General features: G+C 45.4%; 2 protein-coding genes across 2 annotated transcripts in view; one reads left to right on the top strand and one right to left on the bottom strand.

Annotated features, from left to right (window-relative positions):
* Window positions 1-1,310: 1,310 nt before the first annotated feature.
* On the top strand, window positions 1,311-22,789 carry ZNF641 (zinc finger protein 641). The gene is made up of 6 exons (XM_036099315.2): window positions 1,311-1,442; window positions 4,640-4,848; window positions 5,387-5,478; window positions 6,644-6,773; window positions 7,399-7,512; window positions 8,598-22,789. The coding sequence occupies exons 2-6, from the start codon at window positions 4,665-4,667 to the stop codon at window positions 9,350-9,352; spliced, it is 1,275 nt and encodes a 424-aa protein (XP_035955208.1). The 5' UTR covers window positions 1,311-1,442; window positions 4,640-4,664; the 3' UTR covers window positions 9,353-22,789.
* H1-7 (H1.7 linker histone) overlaps window positions 20,761-23,525 on the bottom strand; it is a 10,792-nt gene continuing 8,027 nt past the window's right edge. Inside the window, exon 4 of the mRNA XM_078074168.1 lies at window positions 20,761-21,635. Coding sequence (XP_077930294.1) covers window positions 20,761-21,635 — 875 coding nt within the window. The remainder of the gene's footprint in view (window positions 21,636-23,525) is intronic.

The following is a 23,525-nucleotide window of genomic DNA, read 5'->3' as shown; positions in this document are numbered from 1 at the left end:
GATTGGATCCTATAGAATATGCTCTATACCCTTTCCCAATTACATGTCTAGCACATTCTCTTCTTTCTCATTATGAAGCCCTCTCCACTCTCCTCTGCCTCAAGACTTCTGTGAGGCATTCTCTGACTTCCCTCCCATACATTTATATTTCTTTGTTCCTAGTGCAGAGTATATTCCCCCATTTTAGCATCTCCTTCATTTGATTGCAAATATTTGTTGACTTGAGTTTCCAAAGACTGAGTCCTTGAATCCACGGTTAATTCCTTTGGGATCTCTGACCGCCAGCATTTAGTTATAGCGCCTGGCAAAAAAATAAATTTTTATTAAAGGAATGATTGTCACCTATGACCTTAAGTGAGTCACTTATTTTTTAAGTCTATAAAATTTTACAGTATTGTGATAATGAAATAATGTGATTTGTAGATTATAAACAGATTCTAATGGTATCATGGTTTATTCTGTTTTGTAGTCCCTTCTCATCTTTTTCAGTCAAATTTATCTTAATGCTTCATTCAAGGTAGCTCTGTCAATAGAAAAATAACGCAAGCGACATATATAATTTAATAATTTCAGTAGCCATACTTAAAAAGTGAAAAGAAGTAGGTGGAATTAGTTTTAATAATGTATTTAACCCTATATATGCCAAATACAGCTTATTAGCTCTTCGACATTTTGTTAATTCATCTACATCTGGTGTGTGTGTTACAACACATCTCTGTTTGGACTAGCCACACCGCGAGCACTCGGCAGCCACATGGGGCTAGTGGCTCCCGCAAACCGGACAATGCGGCTACAAGGCCTGCTTGAGACAGCACAGTCTCGGTGAAGTCAACCTGACTATCTCTCAAGCGGAACGAGTGACTCCTCCTCAGTGCTCTCAAGCCCCCTATCCTTGCTGTCTTGAAACCTAGAAGTCAGTCAAGCTTTTCGAGGAATTCCGGACTGTGGCCTGAGAATTCGCTCTCACAGCGATTGTCTGGCATATAACGCGCGGTTATTAAATGTCGGGGTAATTAATGATCCCGTGTGCAAAGAACCCCGTGGGAGGCCGAGGGGCCGGGACCGAAAATGGTCAGTCAGGGAGCGGGCGTGGGCGGGCGGCCACCGTAGGCGGGACCCCGATGCCTGGGCCCGCGGCGTCCTCAGGCGGGCGTGCGCCGAGATCCGGGGCTCCGCGGGCCCGGGCGCGGGGGACGTGGGGGCCGCAGCCCGCCCACCCCCTCATCCCCACACCCCCTCCCCCACGTCGCCGCCGCCGCCGCTGCCGCCGAGCCCCGGAAGCGGGCGGGGATTTCCTGTGTCCGCCCCGCCCGCGCGCGCCCGGCCGCCGTCTCCGCCCGTCGCTGGCTCCGCGGCCGCCGGCTCCGACGAAGCGGAGGGCGGAGGGGAGGGGCAGGTGGCGCCCAGAAGGGAGGCTCGGGCCGCAGGCCAAGCCGACCGGGGTGAGTGGGGCCGGGCCGCAGGGAGTCGCGGCTGGAGGGAGGGACGCCAGGCTTCCCGGGGCGGCGGGTGGGGGCCCAGTCACCCATGGGGCGGGGAGGAGGATCGACGCGGCCTCCGGGTCGCTGCCTTAACCGGGGGGTCGGCCCCACTGACATTCTGTGCCCGCCCCTCGCCCTGGCTTCCCGGTCTCCGGCGTCGCTGTCAGGCCCCGCGGGTTCCCGCCGCTGTCACTCGCGCACAGGTTACCCCGTGGCTCCTTTCTCTTGACTTGCTCTTGCCTCCGTTCACGGGAAACCTGTTTTCTGAGCTCACTTCCCCTGCCCCAGCTCTGCCTCTCTCGGATTCTCTGAAATCTGACCCTCTCCAGGGGCACTGTGACAAGAAGGAGGGGAGAAGCAGCCTTACTCCGGAGCAGGCGCCCGTCCCGCTCCTGCCCCACCCGGGGCAGAGGGCAGGGTTCTCTGACAGAGCGCGACTCGTCCCTGTGCCCTTGGGCTGCTCCTCTCCTTACACCCTCCTTTCCCTGTCCAACAGCGCCCGCTGCAAAAACTTCCTTCAGCAGGTGCCCTGACCCTCGGGTATGTGAGGAAAAGTGGGAAGTGGGAGCCCTAGAACCCAGACTCCAGTAGGCCTGGGAACATCCTGGAGCCAGGAGAAACCTGGTTAGGGCTGACACCCTTAACTGCCCAGGTGCTGGCTCTGAGAGAGTGAACATCGGAGGAAATGCAGTGTGAGGATAAGTACCCACCCCCTTGTTGCTGAGATTTTTACCAGCGCTTCCACAGGTTTTCTGTCAGTGGTCTGGAGAGGCTCACCGCTAGCCCAGGGGGCTCTGCAGAAAGAGGCTTCCCATCAAGGGACTGTGCTGGAGAGATGGAGAAATGAGTTTGAGACAGGTGTCCAGGTATTAGCTGTAGGTAAACCCTGAGGGAGGATGTTCAAAGGGAGCTTGAGAAGCAAAGACCTCCAGTGAAGAGAGGGAATTGGTGCCTTATATGTTAAAAATAAGGCAAATACAGGGGCTGGAATTCAGAAGAGAGAGTTAAAATGGAAGTTTCCCTTTATTGCTTTATTGGGAATTTTCCTTTCTCATGAGAAGTCTCTGAAAAGGAAACCTCCTAAGCTGGGAATCAGTCCAGGATGTTCCCATGAGGCCCTGAGACTTCTTTGGACTTCTGAGATGAAAGGGTAATTTGTTGCCTTCCTGTGCATTGGTCTTAGGGTTGCCACCTACCTCTTTTGTCAAAGACAGTTAGGCAAGAAAATAAACAACTTGACATCTGTCATTACCTGTCCTGGGCTTCTGGGTTCCTGCAAATGTTACTGAATGGATATGAGTGAGCCAGGATAGTTAACCAAGGTTCTGACCTGTTTTTGGAAGCCTTTCACTGGCTCTGACTGCTTGAGTACTGAATAATAATCACACACACACACACACACACACACACACACACACACACACACACACACACACACAAAATGTTGCCAAGCAGAAAGGACTCTGTGCAGTCTCATAGACTGTTTCTCTGCCAGAAGTCAGGGAAGCCCTTGTCACAACACATGAGACCTGTTCTGACTCCTAAAATGTCCAGAGAAAAGAAAAGCCCACAACCTGGTCCTGTGCACTACAGGATTATTGTTAAGAATTTTTGCCTGGGTGGCTCAGTTGGTTAAGTGTCTGCCTTGGACTCAAGTCGTGATCCCAGGGTCCTGGGATTGAGCCCCTGCTCAGCTTCTCCCTCTGCCCTTCCCCTTTTTATGCGCACTCTCTCTTTCTCTCTCTCTCTCCCTCTCTCTCTAAAATAAATAAATAAAATCTGTTAAAAAAAAAAGAGGGGTGCCTGGGTGGCTCAGTCGTTAAGCGTCTGCCTTCGGCTCAGGTCATGATCCCAGGGTCCTGGGATCGAGTCCCACATCGGGCTCCCTGCTCTGCGGGAAGCCTGCTTCTCCCTCTCCCACTCCCCCTGCTTGTGTTCCCTCTCTCGCTGTGTCTCTCTCTGTCAAATAAATAAATAAAATCTTTAAAAAAAAAAAAGAAAGAATATCTTTATCTAACCTAAATCTCTTCTCTTGCAATCAAAAGAATAGATCTATACAGAGATAGAAACCATTTCTCTTTCTTGGTAGCATCATTCATCAGCTTTTTTCCCTAGACAGGAGAAAACTATGTCTATTGTTTTTAACTTTTCCCAATGGCCATATTTCCCATCCCTTTCTCCACTTTTGTTTCTTCTGATGAAACATATTCTGGCTTCTTCATACCCTTCTTTAAAACTGAATATATTTTTCTAATGAGATCTGACTGGTTCTTTCTTATGTCTCAGGTTATTTCCTATGTCTCAACTCACAGGATTGTTAATTCACCCACTGAGGTCATGTTAGCATCAACTATTTCCCCTTTATTCACTCTGGCTCAAACCCTTTGTGTTCTTTTTTTCAATTAGAATCAATTCCTCACTGACCAATTTCTCCTATCTGTTACAGTTTTGGATTTTTATACCTGCTTTCTGAGTTATTTGTCTTTCCACCACATTTACTACCAGTTCTCATTTTCTGCATCAGATTCTCATTTTCTGCATCAGAGTGACAGGTTATGTTGCTTTGTTGAGGCTTAAGTGAGGTGTCATTTGGTTCAGTCTTATAAAGGAGGCGTGTGCTCCTTACACACACACACACACACACACCTTTGGCTGGGTCTTCTACCTGTAGTAATCATTCTGAACTAATTGATGAGAATGGGATTTGTGGCAGAAAATCTTATATGTGATTATATCCATTTTTGTTGAGTGTAAATCAGTGCACATCCCATCCTACATGTGTCCAGATTGCTTACTTCATTGTATTTGTTGAAATTAAATGAATAGCTCTTGAATTTCCAGGATTGTTTTTGTTTGTTTGCTTGTTTGTTTTAATGAAGTTCTTCCAGCTGTCAGGAATATTCTGTTTCTGCAATGAGGTCCCCAAAATAACTGTTAGTGACTTTGCTGTTTAGCACCTGCTCACTTCTGAGTTCCTCCAAGAAGCTTGGCCCAGGCTCAGTTGATTGGAACACACCAAGCTTTTAAAGTTCATCTGCCATCAAGCTCCTCTTATCCAGTTTCATCTTTTTATCCCTGAGGCTGTTCTCCATAACTCCCTTAGGAATATCACCCCTTTCCATTTTTAATGGGCACATCTGATAATGAATTTGTTCCAGGTCACAATTTGGGTTTGCAGCAAAAATGCTTTCAGAACAGACTGCAGTCCTGGGGACAGGATGGGAGTCAATGAATGTCCAGCTGGATGGAGCAGAGCCTCAGGTGGAAAGGGGAAGCCAAGAAGAGGGGCCATGGAGAACAGCACCAGGGCCACTGGAACACCTATGCTGTGACCTTGAAGAGGAGCCACAGTCCCTTCAGGAGAAGGGTGAGAGCCTACAGGGTGTATGCGTGTTTGAGTACAGTAACCAGTACCAGGACTAGTCCATTCTTCCTGGCTTCCTGGGCCCTGGTTACAGGAATATAAGGAGCTCCTGGATTCTGTAAACCATAAAACTGGGCTTCTCCCATTTCTTGCATGATCACTCCCTCCACATGCTGCAAGTGCATGGTTAGTGGTATTGAATGTGGGAGACAAAGGAAGTGACAACAACTCCGATTACTGTTGAGAACACACCCAGTAAGATGCACTTTACTAGGTGAAAATTATATTCAAATAATATAAATTCAAAGCACAGCTAGCCTAGTAGAGATGGCTGACATATAAGCTCTACTAAAAACCACCTAATAGCCTTGCAGAACATTTTGAGTGAATGTCTCTTCCACTATGTGTATGCATTTGAGTTCTACCAATGGGCAAAGATATAGGAAAATATGACCCTTAAGCTCCTCTAACATGGGGCCCAGGCTCTCACTGGGTAAGGGTGGATGATCCATTTCTAGTGGTTCCTCTTTCTCCTCTCCAGCTCAGTCAGCTCCCTGGGTTCCTGCCATTCCCCAGGAGGGGAGCACCGGAGATTGGGAGATGGCAGCTGCACTTCTTGCGGCAGGATCACAGGTGGGCTATCTGCTTCCCTTGGCCTCTCCCAGGGTCTCATCACTGCTGCCTTTCTGTAGCCTCAGCATCAGCCCATCGATTTGTTATCTCACATGATCACTAATGGTATCTTCACCTTATAACTGAACAGATTACCTTTCCACGGGGCTTATAATACCCGTGAAAAAATGAGTGGAGGCATGACAAGAAGAGGGGAATTCCTAGAGGTTAAGTTGTTTCTAATGGATGGCTATGCCATCCCTAGAGAGATTTTTTTAAGAACAATTTATTAATGTCCTTTAAGAAAAAAATCTGGAAAGATTAGGAAAAAAGGACCTGAAGGAAGCTTGAAAGAACATAAAGTAGGCAGGACTGGGTGGATAATGGAGAATTTATAGAAAAGAAGAGAAGATAGAGAGAGGTAAAGAGGGGCAGAGCCAGAGAGAGAAAATAGGTTTAGATTCAGAAGGCACTGGGAGACCCAGGGAAAGATAATAATAGTAGTAGTAGCTACACTCCCAGAGTGCTTACCATGCTTGCAGTTCTCTGAATGCTATGTATATATTAACCCATTTAACCCTGAGAGAAACCCAATTAGGCCCATTTTACAGATGAGAAAATAGAGTGGGAAGAGATTAAGGCACTTGTGTAAGGACAAACTGCTAATAAGTGGCAGAGCTAGGAGTCATTTGGCTCAAGAATCTGGGCTCCTAACCACTATACTATGCTGTCTCAAAAGATAAGGATATGGCATGATGGGCGCAGGGCAAGAAAGAATGTTTTATCTAAATGATTTTGTGCTGATAGAAAAGGAAAGGTCAAGTGGTGGAAGAAGGGGCTAGTACCCAATTTCTGCAATGAAAAGAATAAGGCAAGTGAAAAAGACTGGGCAGACACCTGTAGTTAAACAGAGGGAGCAGTGAGTTCATGGTGCCTCCAACTTCCCATGGTCCCAGTGGGAAACTCCTCAAGAGACGTTATCCTCATTCACTCACTCACTGACCATACTTTTGCCCATCTGCTCATTTATCTTTCATCAAAACTATATGCTTTACCCAGGGACCTCTGGGAAGTTCTTTCTCTAGATGCTGTCATGCCCTCTCCTCTACTACTTCAGCCTTTTACACTGGGATCACATTTTCCTTAAGGAACAATTACTGACAGATGATGCTACATTTTGTTTCAGGGCCTGGTAACCATCAAGGATGTGTCATTGTGCTTCTCTCAGGAGGAGTGGCGGAGCCTGGACCCTTCTCAGACAGACTTTTATGGAGAATATGTCATGCAGGAAAACTGTGGGATAGTGGTCTCTCTAAGTAAGCATGATCTTCCCTAGCCACTTTTAAAAGATTATTATTCTGGGAGGATGGAGCCATCTGCTCCAGAGCTATTGGATAGTGTCTATCTAGGATTCTTTCCTTGGCTGGAAATCTGTCTAAGCTTTCACCAGAGAAAGAGCATTAGGACTAATCCAGAGAGAATGGAAATGAGGTGTCATTTCTTAAAAACAAGAGCAAAATAATGCTGAATTGTGGAGAAGAGAACTTTAGGCTCTTCTTGGTTGGGAATTGGGAGGTTCTTACAAAGCAGAGAGAAGGACATTTAAGTGATAGAACTGAGTCCTTGGAAACTCAGCAAGCCATCTAGGTAAGATGGGAGTGGGGGTGGGACAGCTGTGGTAGGGCTAATTAAGTGAAGTTAAGGACAGTTGGTCTGGAAGTATTTGAAATTTGAGTGGCAGGAAACAGACATGCTAGGTAAGAGAATATGATTTTCTAAGAGAAAGAAGAGGGACTTAACAGAAATGGGGATGGGAGAAAGGCCTGTATCTGGCCTTCTTTTATCTTCAGTTCCAAGGAGTAATCTAGGAAACAGCTTTTTTTCGGAAATAGAATTACAGTTGAACTCACTGACATCTCTGTTTTCCTTTCCCATGGGCAGGATTTCCAATTCCCAAACTGGACATGCTTTCTCAACTAGAAGGAGGGGAAGAACAATGGGTTCCTGACCCTCAGGACTTGGAGGAGAGGGACATCCTGAGGGTCACATATACAGGTAAGCACCTAGAATAGACTTTCAGCCACTGCTTTCAACCCTCTTGGAATGTCATTGTTACGTGTCCATCTAATCCCTTCTCTGCTCAGTGACTTACAGAGTCAAAAAGTTTACAGATCTTTTTCTTCAAAGGCAAGACCGTGTAGCAGAATGGTTTAGAAGGCAGGCTCTAGAACCAAACTTTGTGGATTTGAATCCAGGCCCACACCTGGGAACCTTGGAAAAGTAACCCCTGTTTGGGTTCCTCATCGGTAAATTATTGTGATATTTCAGTATGTTAACAGAGTAGAACAGTACCAGGCACATAATAAGCACTCAGTAAATGTTAGTTGTTGTTGTTACTGTTGATGTTATTGTTCAACCTCCCACCCATTGTGGAGATGCTTTCCGGAGTGTCTCTAGTATTGCTGACAGGTGGTCGCTTAGCCAGTAAGGATTGCAGCACATTTCTTTTCTTTTTTTTTTTTAAAGATTTTATTTATTTATTTGACACAGAGAGAGACATTGAGAGAGGGAACACAAGCAGGGGGAGTGGGAGAGGGAGAAGCAGGCCTCCCGCCGAGCAGGGAGCCCGATGCAGTGCTCTATCCCAGGACCCTGAGATCATGACCCGAGCTGAAGGCAGTCGCTTCACTGACTGAGCCACCCAGGCACTCCAGCACATTTCTTAACTCTCTCCATCTATGCTTAGTCAGGAAGATGGAAGTAATTGTAATAAATAAATAAATAAATAACAACAATAGCATAAAGCGTTTACTAAGTGCTCACTATGTGCAGGTATTATACTACCTATCTTATAACATCTATCTTATAATTATTCCCATTTTACAGAAGAGGAAATGAAGGCTTACAAAAGTTAAGTGGGAAAGCTGAGATTCAAAATTGGGTAATCTGCCTCCTAAGCTTAGGTTTTTAACTTCTACACCTCTTGCACTGTCTTGTACAACATTAGAGTCTGTTCTCCCAGCCTTTATGGGGTGAGGTTTAGGCCCTAACAGGAATCAGACAACTTCACGTGTGACTTGGGTCCCAGAGTACTCTCTTGTGACTCCCCTCTTGGGGTTGGTATTTTCCCTTCTCCACAGGAGATGGAAGTGAGCACGAGGGTGATACCCCTGAACTAGAAGCAGAACCTCCCCGAATGTTATCTAGTGTGTCTGAAGATACTGTTCTCTGGAACCCAGAACAGGATGAGAGCTGGGATTCCATGCCCAGGGGCTCCAGAGGAATGCTCCTGGGCCCACCTTTTCTTCAGGAAGATAGCTTCTCAAACCTTCTATGTAGCACAGAGATGGATTCTCTATTAAGACCACACACATGCCCCCAATGTGGGAAACAGTTTGTGTGGGGCTCCCACCTTGCCAGGCACCAGCAAACACACACTGGGGAGCGGCCCTACAGCTGCCTCAAGTGTGAAAAGAGCTTCGGGCGAAGACACCACCTGATCCGGCACCAGAAAACCCACCTACATGACAAGCCCAGCAGGTGCTCAGAGTGTGGCAAGAATTTCCGATGCAACTCCCATCTGGCCAGCCACCAGAGAGTGCATGCGGAAGGCAAATCCTGCAAGGGCCAAGAGGTTGGAGAGAGCCCAGGGGCTAGGAAACGGCAGCGTGCCCCACCAGTGCCAAAGTGCCATGTGTGCACTGAGTGTGGGAAGAGTTTTGGCCGACGGCACCACCTGGTGAGACACTGGCTGACCCATACTGGGGAGAAGCCCTTCCAGTGCCCTCGCTGTGAAAAGAGCTTTGGCCGTAAACATCACCTGGACAGACACCTGCTGACCCACCAGGGACAAAGTCCCCGGAGCAGCTGGGACAGAGGGACATCTGTCTTTTGAAATCTGTTTCTGCTGCAGCTGTGGTCACATCTATCAGCAGCTGGTGCTACCAGGAGTCTCTGCCAGAACTGCCCCTCTCCTGCACCCCAGTGGCCAGAATCATAAGCCCTGGCTCCGTCCCTCGAAAGATGAGGTTCTAACATTGGCCAGACATTTCTCACCAGTTCTGTGAGATACCACATAAAATGGAGTTCTTTGGGCAAAACTTTTAGGAAACAATGCTTACTGCATGGGCTGATATTCAGCCCTAGCCCATTCTCAAGGGTACCACTTGAGAATCAGCAGTTTATGGCTGAGGTTCATTCTAAGTGGTTGGAGCCTATGCCATACCAGTTAAATATTTGAGTAACACCTTTGTATACTGTAACTATTATATCCTCTCTGTATATAGAGAGAAAGACCATATTAGCATGTTGAAGGCTCTGAGAACTTATTCGTACAGAGAATTGTTAAGCCTCTTTTAGTGCAGTGTTTCCTAAATGGATTTGACCTCTGTCCTTTCTATTTCACATCCCACAGAACTGGTGACTCCATGAAACACACTGGTGAACACTGGGTTAGAGAGTAATGAGGAAACAGGAAAGAGATAGTGATCAGGCACCAGAGTCCCCTTTTTTAATTCAAATGAAAGCTGAGGGGCAGACCTCATTCCTGTGTGGGTCCATCACCCTTTCCCTGATCATCCAAATATACATCCACACTTCTTACCCCCACCTGCTGAAAAATAGAAACAAGAACCTTTTCACCCTCTTATTCCAACTCCCTTCATCCTCCCCATACACATATTCAGATGAGAGATCACGCTACAATGCTAGGAGATGGACTTATACCCCCCCAAGGAACCCAGGCCCACATAGAAGAAAAAAATCTTTATCCCCTTGAACAGACCCCTCTCCTCTTGACTGTGTCTTTTTGTGTCTATGTGTATCTGTGTGCAGGGTCTTTGAAGAGAGCATGCAAAGTGCAAACTGTACAAACTAGATTTTCTAGGGGCTGTTTTCTGGGGATGAGGGTAGTAGGGATTGTATGGGATTTTTTGTTTTGTTTCAAGATAGGAAGTAAGCTGAGCGATTAAGGGAGCCCTCATGGAAAGGGTTAAGTGATGGGTTAAGCTGTGAGAGTTGAGGTGTAAAGCCTTCCCTGGTATTACTGAGATCAAGACAACTGTGGATATATATGTCTATGTCTAAATCTCTGGGCCACAGATTCTTTTTGCCTGGGAGAAGAGAGAAAGACACATCCTCAGTGAGGTGAGCTGTTTCTTGTTGATTTCAAGTAAGGTGCATATAGAAGCTTTATGCTGAGTGGGTTTCTTTGTCTTGTTTTAGTGCTGGGAAATTAGGACAGGAATCACAGTGCTTGCAGGTTGTTGTTATCTCTCTTATTTGACCTTGATTGCCTCATCAAGGAGACAGTTCTTCTTGAGGATCTCATTCTCCCAGAAACAGAACTTTAGGGGAAATGGCTATGGTTTAGCTTTTCAGCTGATGGGGGGCGGGGGGGGTGTGCACTGGGTTTACTTCCCAATTCTGGGAAGGTAGCCACACTTAAGACTCTTAACTCCAGGACTTGCATAAGTATTCTAGCATCTGTTGATGAGTTGGTCATTGTTTTGCTTTATTGATAACGTGTTAATACCAGTCTTATAATTTAAAAATTATCTTGTATGAGCAGTTTGGGGTTAGGAAGAGAGAGGAGCAAAGCAGGTGAAAGTGGGATAATTTCTCTTTAATGCTTAGATTCTGGTTTTTCCTTAACACACTTATTTCTCAACCACAATTGGTGGAATTAACCAGAGAGGCAAGAGGAAGTAAGCTGCAACAATCTAGTTTAGTGATTGTCCCATTTGCTTAGGAAAAACTGGGTGAATCACAGCTCCTTAGAATTCTGGACCTAAATGGAGCTGAAAATAGGGTCATTTTGTTGACTGGGTTTCTTAGAGTGGATATGACTTGAGCAACCCAGCCCCCAACTCCGTTCTGCCACTCAGAGCAGCCTTCCTTCTTTGCCTGGAATGCACTTCTCTTGCTTACGTTCCTACAAATAGAGCAAAATGGCCAGCCCTTTGTAAGGTCCTCAGAGCCAGGAGCATTTTAGGATTAGAGATACCCCAGGGTATAAGAGAGTATTGGATTCCAGTGGTAAAACCGGACTGTGCCATTTCTTTTACCCTCTCACTATGCCTCATTCATTAATGCAGATCAGCTCTATGTAAGCAATGGTTCAGAACCTGTTTTAGATCACAGACCCTTATGAGACTCTGATAAAAACCCGAAACACCCTTTTGAGAAAAACAGACATTAGCAGTTCACTCTGTTTTATATATACATTTAGCAGGTTCAGAGCCCATCCATGGAATAACTAAACTGGGGTCATTGGGAGTTACCCTGACCCAATATGATCATTTATATATTTGTGTCAAAAGTTACAAGGCAAGGATCACTAAATATTTTGAGGACTAAGATACCAGAGGCAGTAGGGTATAAAGACAGAGTCTAGTCTTTAATGACTAGAAGAGTATTGCTGATATTCTACTCTATGTTTTTTTTTTTTTTTAAAGATGACAAGCTGACAAATGGAGCTCCTCACAAACCTTATTTTAAAGACTTGTGGGTGGTGACTCTCTGTACTATCAGATCACACATCTTAATAACCAAATGTTAACCTCCAGCAGTTGATCTGTTTTAGTAATTGTAAGGATAGCAAGTAAAGCCCCCAAAGTGTGGGTGCAGTCATAGCACCCAAATGAAAGGCATGATGGAGTCTAAGAGCTTTCTGCAGAAAGGACATCCCTTTAGGTCATTTCTGGTATACCACTGTCTTCTCTACCTCGGTCCAATACCACTTCCCTTGGACGAAAAAATAAAATAAGCAGCAGCCATCAGATGGGTGAATAGATTTGAATGATTTTTCCCACAGGGAATCTCCCATCTTTCTCCTAACTGGCTTTGCCACATGTCCACCCTACCCCCTTTAAATAAAAAAAAACCTGTCTCTGTGTTCTCTCTGGGCAAATGTAAAATGGGGACGTCCATCTTCAGGAACCTGTCACCTTTTCCTTCTGCGGTGCCTCTACCCTGTTCAGGGCCCAAATACCTCCCCTTTGTCCCCCCATCAAAGTATGTCTGCAAAGAATCCCTTCAAAGTGTTAGCTTTTCCCAGAGTTATTTACATTTTTTTTTATTATGTTAGTCACCAGAGTTATTTACATTTTAAGCCTTAACGCTGATGTAGAAGTGGAAGGCAAAAGTTTTCCCTTGTCAAAGTGATGTTGTGCCTTCAGGGAGCTAAAGGTGTGATAATTTCTGACAAAATCCTCTCCTTTCCTGCATTCCTGCACTCAAACTACTGTTTCCTTATTTCCATCAAGGGCAAGGTGAGTCCTGACTCAGAACCAGAGATGCCAGGAGACATGTTCTTTCCATCTCTGTTCAGATGAGTGCACTGGACGGGGATGAGTGGGGCTGGACAGTAACAGAAAGGTGAAGTCTATTCCCTTAGACCCCTTAGAAATCCTGAGCTGGCAAAATTTCCTTCTATTCCTGGGAGTGCTCTGTTAGGTCTTGGGTCTCAAAATGTGGTCTCTGAACCAGCAACATCAACATCACCTGGAAACTTGTTTTAGAAATGCAAATTCTCAGGCTCCACCCCAGACAAACTGAATCAGAAACTCTGAGAGCGGAGCCCAGCAATCAGTCTTCTCTTGCCTTCCAGAATATCTGATGTATGCTAAAGTTTGAGAATTACTGGCCAGGAGATTCAAATTCCACTTCAATCAGTGGTACCTCACCCTCTTCAAACAGGGAGAAAGGGGAATCTTGTCAAATTTATTTTCTGCAACCCCTCAAGGCTAGTTTGTCTTCAGTTCTGGTTTCATTGAGTCCCCACCCTTAAATCAGTGACAAGACTGGGTTAGTCAACAATTTTAGAAACTGTGGTGGGGCCACTACCAAACTGTTGTGACTGATTGGGGCTAGAGCTTCTACAATGGACACTGAGGATTCATGGGTCCAGAAATCTGAAAGGACAAAAAGGAGCAGGCACCTCAAAGAAGGGAAATCCAATGTAAAACTGAAAAACCAACATCCAAGGAAATGGTCTTCCTTTGCTAGTTACCTGGTCCTCCTTCTCCTGGCCTAATAAGTTGGCCTGGAGGCATTCAAGGTGAACATTTAGCTCAGGATAGAGAGTAAGGCTAGCTCTCACAAACCCTTAAAGAACCAAGTTTTCCAACCTCACAATTGCATTGGAGATCAATGAGGTACCATGCAAGGGATTCCTAACCATGATTTGGCCTACCCTATGGGCAAGGGCAACAGAAGCATTGGAGAGCCCCCAGGACACAAGAAAGAACCAAGCTCATTTAGTAATATGTGACACAGCGAGATTTGAACCCAGACTCTATTTACCAGGTAGAGTTGTAATCGATTAAGCCATGGTACCTATGTCAAAAATACATTTCCTGCTTTGAAGATTCTGTCCAGTTCAGACTGCAAGAAGGGACCTGTCTGGCAGGCCCTGGTCCCATTACCCCCTCTAGCTCCTCTCCTAACCAAACCCACGAGGACAGACTGAACTGACCGTTGCAAACTCACCACCCCTATGGGGCTCTCCCAAGATCAAAAGGTTGGAGTTTGGGGGGAGGTGATCAGCCCCTCTCCCCAAGATGGAGAAACTTGGCCATAGTTTTCTTCAACTCCAGGCCTCAGGGAGGAGTCCCTGCCTCCATTTTCCCAATAAATGGAGCTCCTTGTCCACTCTTCGCTCCCACTTCTCTTTTTCTGTTAGTTTGGTTTGGTTTGTTTTTTGTTTTACCTGGGGAATGCCTCACCTTCCCAAGGGTATTTGTTCTTCTACTCCCTATCCTTCTCTTTCCATCATAGTTAATTCTCTTCAAGCTTCTAGCCAATTCTGTTCCATTAAGAGCCCCCTGTCCCTCTGCCTGTTGTCCAGTTTGTCAGCTTTAAGCCTACGAAGCAGGGTCAATTACTCATACTTCCCACTTTCTTCCCTCAAATCCTTGGCTTGGCTCTAGCAACTCAGCTGCTATCTCACCACTCTGCATCTCTTCCTGTCTCTCTCAACCTTCCTCACACACCCTAACCTGGCCAACGGGTTGTCTATACTGCCAAGTCCAGGCCCCGCACTCCATTCCCTGCAGGCTTTTTCCCTTGATGTAGCTTCCAAAGTGGATTTCTACTTTTTGCTACTTTGATTTGCTTAGTCCCTTCCTGTCTCTTGTGGTTTCTGAGAATCAGTCTCAATTCTAAAGCCATTTTTGGCCAGCTCACTATGTGCCAGGCACTGGCTGTTCCAGGCCTGGGAGGTCAAGTGTTAACACAGTCCCTGTACTCAGCATGTTCCTCAGCTGAGCCCTTCCCTGGCACCACTTTCCTGCCATGCCTCACAATACTGCCACCACGGCACCCTCATACAGGAAGCTTTGGAGGTGTATGCCCACTTGCCATCCAGCCCAACTGCTCTGTGCCTGCCAGATTTCTAGCTGTTGTCTGACTTGGTTCCCTCTGATGGACTGTGAATTTCCCATGGGTTACCCACTGGGGAACTTTGTCTGTATCCTGAGGGTCTCTAATATGTTCCTGTGGTCCCTGTCAGTTGAATAAAGGTCGTATTGACTGTATCACTGATTTCATCTCTCAGTCCTCTCCTCTCCTCTTTCCTCCATTCTCAGCTCTTCTCTGGTGATCAAAAAGCTGCCACAGAGTGGGGGACACCAGATAGCTCTGGGGGGAGTTACACAGCCATGTGTGAGCCCCTTCACTGCCCCTCCCAAAAACATAAACCTTAAGATGCCACAAGTTAGGCCTCCCCATTTCCCTCTTGGTGTCCTGGCTTCCAGATGTCCCTCCCCAGTTAGCTGGTCTTAACCCAACCTGGAGATGAGGGAAGCAGAGTACTGAGCAGGACTAGGCCTAGGGTAAGGCAGGTAAGGGCCTAGGGAGCAAATTTAAGGAGGTCCTCCATCTCAGGGTCATTCAAGTGCTGACCCTGCTCTTGGGAGCCCCTTAAAGTGGTAAGCCAAGTCTAGAGACTGAGGTGATGGTGGTGACTGTGGCTTGACCCCTTAGGCAAATTTACAATAATTGGCGATGTGAGGGGAGCCAGAGGAGGCATGCACAGATGGGGTCAGGCAGGAGCTGGGTCCACCAGACATACTCACCTTTGTGGGTAAAGAGGATGGGCATATAGCAGAGGGTATCAAGAGAATAAGGTAAGAGAAAAAAAACAGTGTGGGAGAAAACATGGGAAGCTGGCATGGAAATTGCCAGCCTCTGACCCACTGACACAGCCTCCCACCTGTGGAGCTTCCTGGGGTGTGGGAAAGAGGGGAAGGAACCCCTCCTCGGGCCTTGAGTGCAACCCAAAGGCTTTGCTCTTCCTCCATGGGAGGTGCCTTAATGGAGCTTCAGGCCTACTGTTTAGGGGATGATCCACCTCTACAGCTCCCTGAGCACCAGCCAGGCTGTTCTGACACCTACCTTCATGCTTCATATTTCCCTGTTTTCTTGTGTTCACTCTTACTTCCCCCAGTCACCTGGAGTAATACTCTTGACAAGTCTGGTCTTTCTCCTAACCAAAAAGGGGGAGGAGTAACACAGCTGTGATTGTTCACTGAGGCCCCTGTTCTTGCCGTTTATTTTTATTTTTTTCTTTAAATTCAATTAATTAACAGATAGTGTATTATTAGTTTCAAAGGTAGAGTTCAGTTATTCATCAGTTGCATATAACACCCAGTGCTCATTACATCACATACCCTCCTTGATGTCCATCACCCAGTTACCCCATCCCCTCACCCCCGTCCCCTCCAGCAACCCTCAGTTTGTTTCCTATGATTAAGAGTCTCTTATGGTTTGTCTCCCTGATTTCGTCGTTTTATGTTTTTCTCTCTTCCCCTATGATCCTCTGTTTGTTTCTTAAATTCCACATATGAGTGAGATCATAGGACAAGTGTCTTTCTCTGACTTATTTCCCTTCACATAATACCCTCTAGTTCCAACCACATCATTGCAAATGGCAAGATTCCATTTTTTGATGGCTGAGTAGTATTCCATTGTATATATACCATATCTTCTTTATCCATTCATCTGTCGATGGAAATCTGGGCTCTTTCCATAGTTTGGCTATTGTGGACATTGCTGCTATAAACATTGGGGTGCAGGTGCCCCTTCAGATCACTACATTTGTATCTTTGGGGTAAATACCCAGTAGTGCAATTGCTGGGTCGTAGGGTGGCTCTATTTTCAACTTCTTGAGGAACCTCCATACTATTTTCCAGAGTGGCTGCACCAGCTTGCATTCCCACCACCCCTGTTCTCTCTGCCATCTCCAGTGGTGTCTATTGAAATCCTGACTTCCTCTCCTTGCTCCCTTCTATCAGTGCCTTTCTCAGCCCCATCCAATGCTTCATGCTGACACCCCCTCAGTCTTCAGTTCCTCTCTTCTAAATCCTTTGGCTTTTTCTCTTTTTAAAGTTCCCTTTCTGACATAGTGCCCCTATATTTATTTCCCAGAATGTCTTCCTGTCCTTGCTAGGCATTTAGGTTGTGGCTGGAGTGATCTCCAGCCCAACCTCATAGACTTGTCGTCACAGAGCTCCCCAGAGGAGGGGGGACAGCTACTGCTTGGAGACCACTGACAAATGGAGATGTTTCCATGCTCTGAAAATACACCCCGCAATGTGTTTGAGAACACCCTCCCCCACAAGAAACCTCAAACTTTTAAAACAATGTAGAAATGAGTTCTAACTCCTGCCCTTTACCTACATAGAAAGGATGTCTCAGAGAGTTACTGAGTGGATGGTGAGGCCCCCTTTGGCATGGGTAACTGTAGACAAGAGAGCACTGGAATCCATAGTTAAGAGCCAATTTCTAAAGTGCACATTTTCCAAACATTAGCTTTTTCACTTAAGATCTAAGAGACTGAGGTGAAAATGAAATGAAATAATGCATGCAAAAGTACAAACCACCTTATAAATGAAAAAGCTATAACTGACAATTGTGTGGAATTTTTTACCTTATTTTTGAACAAGTTACAATGTACATGTTCTGAAAATACGAAAAACGAGAGAGTAAGAGAGTCTCATTTCTATGTATCCTCTACAATTCCCATCATCTTCCCCTCCCAGTAGAGAACCAGTTAGTTTTTTTGTGTGTATCTTTCCAGAATTTTATACAATTACAAAGAGGTATATTTTCCTTCATTTTACACAAAAGGTAGTATGGTATACTTAATGTCCTGAATTGTTTTTTCACTTACTATATCTTTGGGTGCTTGTCATAATAATACATCGAGAATCTCCTCCTTTTTTACAGCTGCGTGCAGTTTCACTGTATGGAAGCTTCAGTTTAACCAGTCCCCTAGTAACATTTAGATTATTTACTTTTCTGTTTTGTTACTGCAGTGCTGCACTGAATACCTTGGACATAAGTCTTTTCACAAATGCATTTACATCTAAAAGATAAAGTGGTTCTGCTGGATCAAAGGACCTTTGCATTTGTAATTATGAAAGACAGATTCCTTCCATTTACATGCTCACTAGCATTGTGTGTGAGTGCCTGATCTCCCACAGCCTCACCAATGGAGTAGGTTCTCAAAACCTTTGAATTGATTAAAAAAATATTATCTTACTGTTTTAATATGCATCTCCCTTGTGAGTAAAATTGTACCTTTTTCTTTCTTTTTTATTTTTTTAAAGATTGTATTTATTTGACAGAGAGAGACACAGTGAGAGAGGGAACACAAGCAGGGGGATTGGGAGAGGGAGAAGCAGGCTTCCCGCGGAGCAGGGAGCCCGATGTGGGGCTCGATCCCAGGACCCTGGGACCATGACCTGAACCGAAGGCAGACACTTAACGACTGAGCCACCCAGGCGCCCCAAAATTGTACCTTTTTCATGTTTTTAAAGGCCATTTGTATTTCTGTTAACTGTTTTATCAACAATCATTGAATATCTGATGCCAGAGAGCATCTAAACTTTGTTACCACTCTAAAGTCCAACAGTTTTCTGATCATCATCACACGAGGCAGTTGAGATAAAAGGAAAGCAAAGAATTGAGGTCAGGGATGTTCCATTTGCTCTGACTAAAGTTAAAAACCCAAATATGCCACTAGAATGTGAGCAGTGAAAAGTGGGGATTATGCTTTATCCATCTTCATTCAGCAAAGTGCCCAGAATTTTGCAGGCATTTAGTCATTAGTGAATACTTAGGATGAGATTAACTATTCTTGGGAATTCCTTTCACAGAAGACCCAGCTAGCATTATGACCTAGATAATGTGGATAGCTTGCCAATGAGTTAAAATCATTTCTTGTATTTCACTGGAGTATAGCCATCCTAAAATTTACCAATGAAAAATAATCTGAAATGACCAGTTAGCTATTAAATGTCCTGACACTTAATAGCTCTGCCAAATTTACTGACTGAATGATTGGAGTTTGCTTAAATGAAGAAATCATCACAATACATATAGAACTGTGATGATTCTTAGGAAATCTAGAAAAATTTTTGCCAGTGTCCTTCCCATCCCATCTTAGGAGAAAAGGCTTCTAGTTCTAGGCCATCTGATTGTTTAGGTAAAAATCTCCCAGGACTATAAAGAGGCAATACATCTGGCTATCATAAAGACATCTGATTAACTTTGTTCTAAGTGTGCTCAATGGACAGTGTTTCCCACTACCTTTTACCAGATGGCTCCCTATTCTCTTACTCTGTTTGCTTCATTCTGCTACTCACAGACAATTCAAGTGCACAGTGAACCTAATTACAGCAGGGGGGAGTTTCAAAGTTCAGATCATCTATAGATGAGATGCACAACAAGCATTTTGCTAGTAGCTCTGCATAGGTTTAAAGCAGTGATTCTCATTTAAGGGTGTGAGAGGGTGAATATTAGTATCATTTAAGCTTTCTTTCCTACCCCTCCCTCCCTTCCTTTCTGTGTGTGTGTAAATACACATACCCTGTTCCCCCTTGTAGAAGATATCAGACTCTTGGGAAAAGCTTGGTCGGGTACACTGAAAAAGCTCCCCAGGTTGTTCCAAATCATTCTCACCTCCCACCGTCACTCTCACCTCTTTACAAGAATGAAAAGCACCTTCCCAGTGCTTCCCTTTTCCCTACCCCTTTGGCTTCAGCTGTAAACAGTAAGTCATTTCCCTGAACTGGCTACTCTGATGTTTTTACTTCCCTAGGAACCATTTCTGTGTCCTATTATGACCTATAGCATGAGAACTATTCCCATGCTGTTCTTAATCTCTGCAGTCAGAACTAAAACAAAACAAAACAAAACAAAACAAAACATTTGCTCTATATTTGGTATATGGTGCTCAATACATGTTGTTTTTTAAGAAAAGCAAAAGACCTAGCTATTCATTAGTTAGCCTTCCCATCTCCTTATATTTCTGATATGTATTCTATAAATCTTAATAATTTCCTCTCTAGGAGTTAGTATTTTCCCAGTTGAAAATTCCCTCACTGCATTTTGTCAAACAAAGCCTAATGTCATGATATTTTAAGTCCTTATTTTACTAACACTTAAAACCACCTAAAACAATCCTAGCCCTATTCCAACCTTTTTTTTACAGAGAAGGAAAACAAGACTATAAACGGTTAAGTAACAACTCAGCCAAGGTCAGAGTAGCAGAACTTTGACTAGAATCCTGGTCTCATTAAGTACTGATCTGGTAGAGTTTTCTGCTATAGCACATTATCACATCATCACAAACTATTTATACTCTTATTTAACTCTTAGTAATGAGCACCTACCCTGTGCCAAGCCCTGTTCTAGATGCTTTCACACACTCTCATTTAACTGAAGACTGACATAATAAGAAAGTTTTACAGTTAAAATACTATTATCAAGTCAGGCAAAAACTATAGACCCATTACAATCAACTTTGGGAGAAGGGCCTTTTTCCTAAAAGGAATTTCAGTTAAGAACACTTTGGATCAGTGGGACTACTCAACTTAAAGTTGTCTACTCTTCTCTTGCCCGGACGATACCCCCCACTTCTCTCTTTATAAGCCCTTCTCCCCAAAACTCAATCTGGATTTGATAGGGTGTCTAACGTTAATTCAACACTTCTGTCTAATCCCCCCAAGTTGCTGCTTTTCTTCTACCTGTTTTCTTTTTTCCTTCTGAAAGGCATTGTCCTGAGGCCTGAAGCAGGAACAGAATCTCGACATCTTTTTGTCTCTTCACCCCATATGTCCCTGTTGTATGTCTCCCCTCAACACCCACGCGTATCCATGTGCGGCAAAGAGGAAACGGACACAATGTAGTGGAAAGGTCTTGTATATAGTTTTGTCCACTTGAGTGTGTGAGAGCTGCTCTCATTAGAGCCTATGGGGAAAGGCATCTGTGCCTGGAGGAAGGGAAATTGCTCCCACACTACGAATACCCGGCTGCATTCTGAAGACTTTCAGATTTAGTGGAAGTCTTTGTGCGAGCAGACCTTAGGTCATGAGTCTTCCCCTGACTGCTAGAACTTTGGTCAGTTTTAACCAAGGCTGTCTTCTGGATGGTGCGTTTTACCGGCTTCACCGGGTCCTGCTTCTTCTCTTCCCTGGGCTTCGGGCCTGGCCTCTTCTTCTCTCGGGTCCTAGGCCTGATGTCTTCCTTCATGGTCCGTCCTCTCCCCTCGTCCATCCCCTTGGCCCTCACTTCCTCCCTGGTTCTGGAACGCACCGAGTCCTTGGCTCTTGTCCTTTTCTTCCGCCCCCTTGTGTTTACCTTCGTGCTGCGTCTCCAGACTTCCCTGGCCTTCTTGGCTGCCCCGCGACGCGTGCAGCGCCGCCGTGGGCTCCGCGGCCCGGGAAGGGTCCTCCTCGAAGAGCGCGTGCCCTCCTCCAACCTCGGGCGTCCTGGCCTTCTCTTCGGCTTCGGAATCTTCCAGACCCTGAAGTAGCCAGAGGCATCGCTGCCACTGACCCGGAGAAGCGTGCCCTTAACCTCAGACCAGGGTGCATCGCCCGAGTGGCGGCAGCACTTACGGCGCACTTCGTAGCCAGCATTTCCAAGCTCCTTCTTGAGGGCAGCCAGAGTCAGCCCTTTGTGCGCGGTGATGGCTCGGAGCAACAGCTGGGACACTTTGAGCACGGAGAGCAGGCCCCGCCTCTGCACGGCCGTGAAGGTTTTCTCCGTGGCCTGCTGGCTTTTAACTTCAGTGCCTTTGGATTCACCAGTGGGCCCAGCCACCTCAGCCATGGCCCCGCTCCCCGCTCTGCGGGGCCACTGCTTTTGGGCCACCCCCACCAAGGCACGAGCTTAAGCTGAGGCTGGCTGGACCATGTCACAATGGCACCCCTGGCCTAGACTTTCAGGTCCTAGTTGGCGAGCTGCCAGATCCCACCCAGGTAGGTGGTCCAATCAGACTCCACTTCTTTCTAGGTCTAAACCAATCCAGATCTCGGCGCCTGTACACCCCTAAGAATCACCTTTATAATCTCCAGGGTTTGTTCCCTGCCCTTTATAATGCTGCCACTTCTCATTGACCTGGATCTCAACCAATTTCTGAAGTTCACTATTTTTCTGTGGTCCTGAACACCCATCTACTCACATTTCCCTAAGGTGAAAGAAGCTGCTCCCAACTATCTAAAACAGGTAATACAATGCCTTTAAAAAGTAAATGTGGTGGTCTATCAAACAAAACCCGACCTAGAAACCCCCGCCTTTAGGTCCCACCACCTAGAGATCGACAGTCATGTCTCCCTGACTCTCCACATGGGGGATTCTGTGCAAGAATATGAAGGAAAGAGGGAATCACTGTGGTCCCTCTACCCTAAACAATGATTCTCACACCTGGGTAATTCAGATGCCTCATTCAGTTGGATCGAAACAATCCAGTTTCCAAATAGACCAAGAACTCTGGTCTAATCATTATTCTTTCACCAAACTTTGCTTTTCTATCTCTTGTCCCTCTTCTTGGATTGCTCACCCTCTTTCTCTGTCCAGATATATTCTGCTCATCTTTCAAAATCCTGCTGAATCCTTCCCTCACTGAAGCCCCCTCACTCTTTCAAATGATTTCTCTCCTCTTAATTACCACATTAAACTTTTGCAATCCTACACTGCATTTTCTTTATTTTAAACTAGTCTGGTACTAGAGAGTACAATACAGCACAATAGTTTTAAAAAGAAAACAGCCTGGACTTAGAGCTGAAAGACATGGACACCTACCCCACCCCCCGGCTCTTTAACAGCCATATGGCATTGATAAATCCCTCCATATCTTTGGATCTGACGTCTTTATTTTTAAAGGGGGGCAGCTAATAATCCCTTCCTACCAACATCACAGAATTATTGGAGAGGTTCAGAAGAGGTGATGGTAGATGACAAAGGACTACCCAAATATAAGGCATAAAATTAATTTTACTCTGAATGTTTATGCCTTTCCAACTAAATAAAAAGTTTCCTGAGAGCCAAATAGCCTTTGAATTTCTATGGCCCCTGCTGCACCTAACACTATTCTTCATTATACACAGCAGGCATTTAATTGAGTCTGTGTAAGCTTCTCTCTGGTGAGGAGGATTTCTCTGGATTCAAAGGAAATTCCCAGGAAATCAGGAGAAAGGAGCGGGATATATCTCAAAGGGTTGAAAATGAAGGGGACCAAGGAAGCTAGTTACTCAAGGACTTCTTAATTTGGACACAACTTAGTTGGGAATTATTCAAAGAATACTTCAAATTGCAAAAGCATATCATACTTCTCTAAAGGACATTCACATATACTCAGCAGTCACAGGCTGGACTGTGACATAGTTTCTGCCAGGAATAAAAGTGCCAGGAAGTAGCTTAGGCCAGTGCTTCTTAAACTTTAATGTGTACTTCATAAAGTACTGATTCCAGTACATTAGGTCTGGGATGGGGCCAGAGGTTTTACCTTTCCAACAAGGTTCTAGGTAGTTCCACTCGGTTAAAACACAACTGTTGGGGAGTGGGGAGTAGACAATGAGAAAGGAAGTGGCAGGAGATCAGACTGGAAAGGTAGGTTAGGGCCAAGGTATGAAGGACACATAACATAATGACACAGCTGTAAGTAGTCACACAGCAGTAAGAGGTAGAGTGTGGATTCATACGTAAGTCTACCTAATTCTAAGGCCTGAGTTGTTAATTACTGAGCTAGGTTTCCTTTTCTCCAAGGTTGACCCTCTCCA

The sequence above is a fragment of the Halichoerus grypus genome, chromosome 6, assembly GCF_964656455.1.
Source record: "Halichoerus grypus chromosome 6, mHalGry1.hap1.1, whole genome shotgun sequence".
Taxonomy (NCBI): domain Eukaryota; kingdom Metazoa; phylum Chordata; class Mammalia; order Carnivora; family Phocidae; genus Halichoerus; species Halichoerus grypus.
This window is presented reverse-complemented; position numbering and strand designations above follow the sequence as displayed.